Source organism: Procambarus clarkii, chromosome 8 (genome assembly GCF_040958095.1).
Source record: "Procambarus clarkii isolate CNS0578487 chromosome 8, FALCON_Pclarkii_2.0, whole genome shotgun sequence".
Classification (NCBI taxonomy): domain Eukaryota; kingdom Metazoa; phylum Arthropoda; class Malacostraca; order Decapoda; family Cambaridae; genus Procambarus; species Procambarus clarkii.
This window is the reverse complement of record NC_091157.1, coordinates 6987222-6994431: the sequence shown is the minus strand read 5'-3', so window position 1 is coordinate 6994431 and position 7210 is coordinate 6987222. Positions and strand designations below refer to the sequence as shown.

The window sequence follows — 7210 nt, the reverse complement described above, 5'->3', positions numbered from 1 at the left end:
TTACTGCTAGGTACCAGGGACATCGGGGGTGAAAGAAACTGTCCATTTGTCTCTGCCTCCACCGGGGATCGAACCCGGATCCTCAGGACTACGAATCCGAAGCGCTGTCCACCCAGCTGTCAGGCACCATGGCAGGACCTGGATCACAGCCAAGATGCTCATGTGGAAGCTTAGATGATGAGTGTCAAGGAACACAGGTAAATGAAAGAGGGAACAAATTAGAACAGTATAATTGAACATGAATCATGTATGAGTGACCAGTAGAATAATGAGAATGACTAGGATGAGTTTATATACAAATGGAATGATGAAATAAATTTCATCACATCTCAGGTCACATTAGTACTATTATGAAGAACTTATAGCAAAAGTGCTGGAATCTAAGGTTATTTAGCACTCAAGACACCTTAATATCTTAAGATTAAATAAAAATTTAATGCATAGCAAATGAAGAACACTGAATAAAGTTTCCGATTAATACAGATCATGTTACTTAAACAATTTAATAGTCAGTAGGCATACAAATCTTGTACTTGCTAACTTAAGACTTCATTAAAACAACTAAAAAATTTAAATTAAACTATAAAGTTGCTCCACTGTACAATATAAAAGTAAAATCACAGTTAACTCTTAGTTTAACACAATCACACTTGAGATAAAAGGAATTAACCTGCCGAATTTTATTTCCACATCTTTATAGTTCCGTCTCTGCCAGAGGTAATGACTAGTCGTTGAGGTTCATTCATAACAATCACATCTGTAATAATGTCTTTGTGGCCAGGTGGTGGCTGGTCCGGCCCTCTCTTGGGTGTATCGTCACTACTGGAAGGTGTCGTATGAGGTTTGTTCGCACTTTCTACAATAACTTCCGTCCCATCAACAACACGGGAGCTGTTTTCAGAGAAATGTCATTTAATACATTAGGTTTATGCAACCGTCATTATAGAGTACACAGTTTTATTTATATTTTATAGGCTAATCATCCCTCTCAGCCTTAATTTGCCTGCCACTCATAAATGGAACGATAACTACTTTACATCTTTTCAACTTGATAGAATGTCCAGCTTCCACCGATATCCCCCTTGTCCTACCTCTTTTTTTTAATTCAAATGAACTTCCTTTCACCACAAAACTAACATCAATAGATCAATACCCACAATAGATCTAACAAATATTCAAGGTTATTTAATAAATTTAATTTTAATAATAAAAGGATAGACCAGGAAAAAATAAACAAGGAACATATCAATATTCAATGGGGAACTGTTCTAAAGAACAGAAAGCCATACAAGAGAAAGTATAATGCAAAATATTTCCTCACACACATGCGACATAATAAAAAGACCTCCGTCAGTATGAACCTATGCTTACAAGTGAAGGTTCATACACAGAAAATGACAGAAATTAATTAAATTCCTGAGGGGTGAGTGAAGGGAGTGATTTTTGAGCGAGTGATTTTTGCCCGAAACGCTATGCGTGATAGTGGCTTTACAAGAATGTTAATTCAACTAATTTCCTATATTCTCTGTTAACCCCCAATGTAACTTCTTGTATATAAATAAATAAATAAATAAAATAAATAAGGGATACCAAACCAAAATATAAAAACAATAAGTAATAGCATTACCTGTATGATATTGGCCATTGTAAATAAGGGTCATTGGCAGCATGGCAAACAATATATGAAGATTCTGGTTCACAAAGATCCCAGTAACGTAGTCTACCATCTGTGCCACCTGCTAGCACGTATGGGCCTCTGTCTCCCTGACTAACGTACATGCTACATACACTGTTGTTGGATATCTGTAAACAAAGAGCACAGCATTGTAATAATATTTATGACTAATAGTACTTATGCATTCTTCTTTGAACAAAATAAGATTTAACACTGCAACCTTTCCTCATAATATTTATAAAATACATAATATTGTACTTACACTGAATATATAGTTTAATTTAGTTACATGTATATACTAAAGTTTACACTTGTTTCTAAGTGATTTCTGCATCTTTTTAGGCAAAATCATAGTACAGTATTAAGTGGGTTACTAAATTTTAGTTAGTACTGGTTAGGACAAATTGCCTTATTTTGCTTACATACATACTTCAAAATTAGCATTAAATCACTTAATTTTTTTAATTATACAATAGTGTTTATATAACTTTCCCTATTCAACCATTTTTCTTTGGAAAATACCAATGATCAGTTCATTATATTTTATTGTAAGCTTTACTAAAGTATCATGAAAAGTCTCATACAGCTTCTTTTTTTTTCAATAATGATTTATATTGCAATTTTTACAGATAATATACTTCACAGTGATGGAATCCTTATGATGGGTTGGAGTTCTCCGTCAATAATATTGCTTTTCTTCCTTCATGTTTTCCCTTTACTTACTAGGGCTACCTAATGTGCCACTCTAGCGTGAATGGTCAAGCAATAAACAAAAACGTAAAGAATTCTGATTATTTCACTCTCTCTTCAAATATAAGAAGTTCCTCAATTTTCAGAATAGATCTTTCTTAAGTTTCAAAATTTTTGTTAACAAATTCTATGCAATACTCAATACTGAACAATGTACCTAAATTAATGTCAAATTTCTATGACAAATCTTAAAACAATTACAGCTGCTTGTACTCCAAAATGTTTCACCTGTACTGTTGTAAGTGGCGGCCTGGGACTGCCCCAGAGTGTCATGTGCCTCGACTGTGTTTCCATATCCCACATGGATATTTCATTGTTACCGCTAACAGCAGACACCACCCAAGAATCTTCCTTTGGATGCATGCTCACTCGACGCACACCAGCCCCTGTTAAAACAATGTTTTTGTATTAAAACCTTGTACTGTACTGCCAAAATACAGTGGTCATCTATTATCTTCACTGCCCACACCAGAAACTTTTCTTTTATGATCAAGTTCACCTAAAAAAAATCTTGGAAACCTGATCTAGCAAATACTGTACAATAATTTCAGAGTTTCATTGTGATTTTACAATTTTATAAATAATATGGGTCAACCTACAGTGCATTGTGGGTCTAAAGTATAGGAACAGAGAGACTTATATGTTCTTATATGCACATATTCTGTTAGAGCAGTCTATTGTAAACAATTTGATACCAAATTGAACAACGTATCACAAAAATTGATATCAAAAAGCTAAAAAAAGAGAGTATAAACATTTGTGGATGGTGGAGAGTTAGCGTGCACCGCTCTGCCTACCCTGGGGTACGTGGCGGGTTGCCTGCCGGGGCAGCGAAAGTGTTAAATTTTAAATTTTTTTTTATCTAAAATCACAATCTTTTTGTTAATTTGGCAGGTACGGCTGCAGCGGGTAGGCGGATTGGATTACTGTACTATGATCTGAATATTTTTAGATTACTATGAAAAGGCATTTATTTCTCCATCATCCAAAATTTGGAGCCATATATATTTAATTTCATTCACCACTGGACAAACTATTAACCAGTTTAAGAACTGAAATAGTGAAAATATATATACTGTATATGTTTGCATAAGTATATAATAATTTGCTTTGCCGGGGACAGGAATAATATATACAAACATGTGTATATACCTGAATACAGTACATATTTTAGGCTCACATTGAAGTTCTCCCTAGGTCGAACCTTTCCCAGAATGCAACCCCAAAACAGTTGTCTAACAGATGCATTAGGTGAAAGGAAACATGTCCAACCATTCTTGTCCTGCCTGGGAATCGAACCCAGGATCCCGGATTGCAATTTGAGAATGAAGCCAGCTCTATGAGACTATAAATGTTAGCATACTAGCATGTTTTACTGAGAATGTGTAAGTAACCTCTTGGATGAGTAATGGTGGAGATTGGGAGCATGAACCGCAGATCCCAGCACACATGATGACCGCTGCTAGTCCCTGCCACAAGCCAACTCTGTGTTCCCTCTAATGCATATGATGTAATAACTCCTGAAAGAAAAAAAAAACAAGAAATAATGACACACATAATATCTAACATGGAAACAATATATGCTCTAATTCTTTTTTTATAGAAAATACCGAACTGTCCTTTTTGGCTAATTACAAAAGTCAAATATACAGTAGTACATTAAATGATGTGTAAAATTAAAAAAAAAATAAATCACTGAATTTTGTTTTAACTATTTTTATTATCCCCCCCCCCCAGACAACTAAACCACTACATGGTAAAAAAAAAAAAATGACCTTTTTGGTCCTTTCTGACCATATCGTGGCCTGGTTGTCTGGGGCGTGTGCGTGATAATATCCAGCTCATAGGTTCAAATCCTCATCATAACTCCTACAGATTCTCTCATTGATACATCATGTTAGTGTGATTACTCTGTGTATCAAATTTATTGTTATAACTCAACAAATAACTCAGAAACATCAAATGATTGTAAAAAAAATTTGCACCACTGAACGTCAAGGGAAACCTCAAATGTTTACAATAGGGAACGTACATAAAGGCCGGGCTGCCAAAGTATTAAAGGAGAAACCATCGAGACCCATAATTTTCCCATGTCCTTGCTATCTACCTTCAGAGCTTGACTGTACAGATTACATCATGATATCATTTTTAAGCGAGCACCACCCTCTAAACCCTATTTACAAAGGCAGCTGCATGAACTCTTATCAGTGTCAAAGAACTAAGCCTAGCTAGCTATTTCTCCACATCCATATCTTTTGCATTTTTTTAACATTTTCCATGAAAAATCATGAAAAACCATTCCAATTAATTATTAAGAAACATGGTCTCAAAGCCTTTTTAAAAAGCATTTCTGGGACCTTCTCTGACCCAAACTCTGACCTCTACTGAAGAATATAAAAGCATATCCAGTAAAAAAAAATTATCAACAACATGAATGACAAAATTTACAAATACACTACTGTTTTACACCTAACCTTTCCGTGGACCATTTTCCAGTTTCCACGCAGTGCCAGGAGCGCGCAGATCCCAACCCACTATGGAGCCAAATACTGTTGCGTAAGTCAAAACAGACTGAGATCCTGGAAATTAAAAGGATATTCTTTAATCTTGCAGAAATGAATGTTAAAATACTGTACTACATATTGCCAAACTTTGTAGTGCACCAACAAGTTAACAATAATCCAATAATGAACATGGATATAGCGCAGTACAATATTTTGTCACTACAGAAACAAAACAGCAGCCACAAGAAATTAACCTCATGCCTAAAAATGATTTTACATAAAAATCAAGCACCTAGGAAAGTAAAGCCTAAATACATGAAGCTCAAGGTAAACAGTTTTTCACAATCCACACAACAAATACATAAGCAAATAGATCCACAGGTCAGAGCCCAAAGGATGGCCTTCACTTATCTGTAAAGCCGGCACATGGTAACTCAAAGAACAGAAGTGACATAAACACAGCTGCATAGGACAAGTGACAGGAATTGCACTGGCTGAGCTAGTAGCTCACTATACTGCCACATGATGGTGAGTAGCTGCTACTAGAGGATGAAGGATGAATGACAACTATGGAGTAAATCCTTTTCTAGGCTGTTTAGATTTGCCTTGCTGTTGTCTGTTTCATTTCACTATCTGCCTGGTGGCTGTTTCTCAGCCCGATTGATCTAGCATCCTCAGTTTCATGTGCCTGCATGACGAGGGCCAGGTTCTGGCCTCTGGTCCCCAGCACACTTAATGACTCGCAAGGGCATAGTGCGACTCGAACTGGATGGGACTAACCAATAACAGGAAGTCAGCGGAGAAGCCCGCCCAGAAAATTACAGTATTGCATAAAAAGTTAATTTTTAGTCAATTTTTAAAGCAGATGTAACAAAATGTAACCTTCTTTTTATCAGTGTCTGCACCTTTTTTCTTTGCTGCTTCATGATGAGGTTATTTATACACTAATTGCTGTAAGTTGTAACCCCAAAAATCACTAGATTCCTGAAGAAATTGCCAAAATCATGTATGAAGGTGCAAGCAGTGACACTAGAGTCCTGCACTTGTATCGTGCAGGACTCGTCAGGCACGTGATCATCTTCTTAAGATGATTTCGGGGCTTAGCGTCCTCGCAGCCTGGTCCTTGACCAGGCCTCCTTTTTGTTACACCCCCCCCCCAGGAAGTAGCCCATAGCAGCTGTCTAAGTCCCAGGTACCTATTTACTGCTAGGTGAACAGGTACATCAGAGCAAAAGAAACATTGCCCATTTATTTCCACCTCCACTGGGGAACAAACCCGGAACCTCAGAACTACGAATACGAAGTGCTGTCCACTCAGCTGTCAGGCCCCTTGATTGGAGGGCCCTGACTGGTGACTGGAAAATTTGTCGTATGACGACTCAAATTTCAGGTTTAGAAAAAGAAGGAGTTGTTGATACTTTGCCATCAGAAAGAGAGCAAGTTTCTGGATGGATGACACAGTGCGAAATCGGAATGTGTTATAATTATCAAAGTTGATACAATCCACAATCCTCGAAAAGTTTACATTGAGGTAATTTAAACATGCTGTATTTTGTAAATAATGTTATTCACTCACCTGTATCAAAATAGTTCATATCTACAACATAACCATCCTCTTCAGTATTAAGTTGCCTGCTATTTATCAGGCTCATTTTTTCTAATCTGCAAAGAAATGATATAACAAATTAAAAAAAATGTAAACTGGTAACAACAACAAATTTACAATATTTAATGTTTTTACTGAATATAGATGGATTTAAAAATGAAGTACTTTTATAAATTAGGCATAAATCAAACACCAAATTTAATGAAAAGCTCTTTTCTGGTGTGCCTTTAGTGGCTTCCTGAGCTAAGTATTTTGTCTAGCCAATGAATGCTGGCCACCAGTGCAACGAGCTGGTTGACCGAGATGCAGTCATTGCTGTTATAAATTTACCAGCATTGATGAATTCATGCACACATTTTGTTCCTTACCAGAAACTCTATCTCTCTATCTCTCTATCATTCCAGTGCCTCATTACTTGCCAGTGCTAGACGTCCATTTCTCTATAACATTTTCACTTCCAATCCTGTTCTTTTTCTTACATTCTACCAGTACACCTTGTAGTTTTCCAAAAACATCTTCAGGAATTTTTGGGGGGCATGTTCAAGATTATAAAATACTGTACAGTAAGCCAGTATTGGACACATTATAATAAATCTACAAAAATAAACAAGATAAATTTTCCATACAGTATGCAGTTACTTTAATCTTAGAATAATGCAAAAGCAGTCTTCAAAC

The 7210-nt window shown here is 36.3% G+C and overlaps 1 protein-coding gene across 2 annotated transcripts in view; it reads right to left on the bottom strand.

The window, feature by feature from the left end:
* Positions 1-214: 214 nt before the first annotated feature.
* Vps15 (vacuolar protein sorting 15) overlaps positions 215-7210 on the bottom strand; it is a 45350-nt gene continuing 38354 nt past the window's right edge. For both annotated transcript variants that reach the window (XM_045744707.2, XM_069316705.1), the window contains 6 exons: positions 6506-6591; positions 4900-5004; positions 3820-3945; positions 2654-2811; positions 1628-1803; positions 215-891 (listed from right to left, as the gene is read on the bottom strand). In XM_045744707.2, the coding sequence (XP_045600663.2) occupies positions 681-891; positions 1628-1803; positions 2654-2811; positions 3820-3945; positions 4900-5004; positions 6506-6591 (862 nt within the window). In that variant the 3' untranslated portion in view covers positions 215-680. The remainder of the gene's footprint in view (positions 892-1627; positions 1804-2653; positions 2812-3819; positions 3946-4899; positions 5005-6505; positions 6592-7210) is intronic.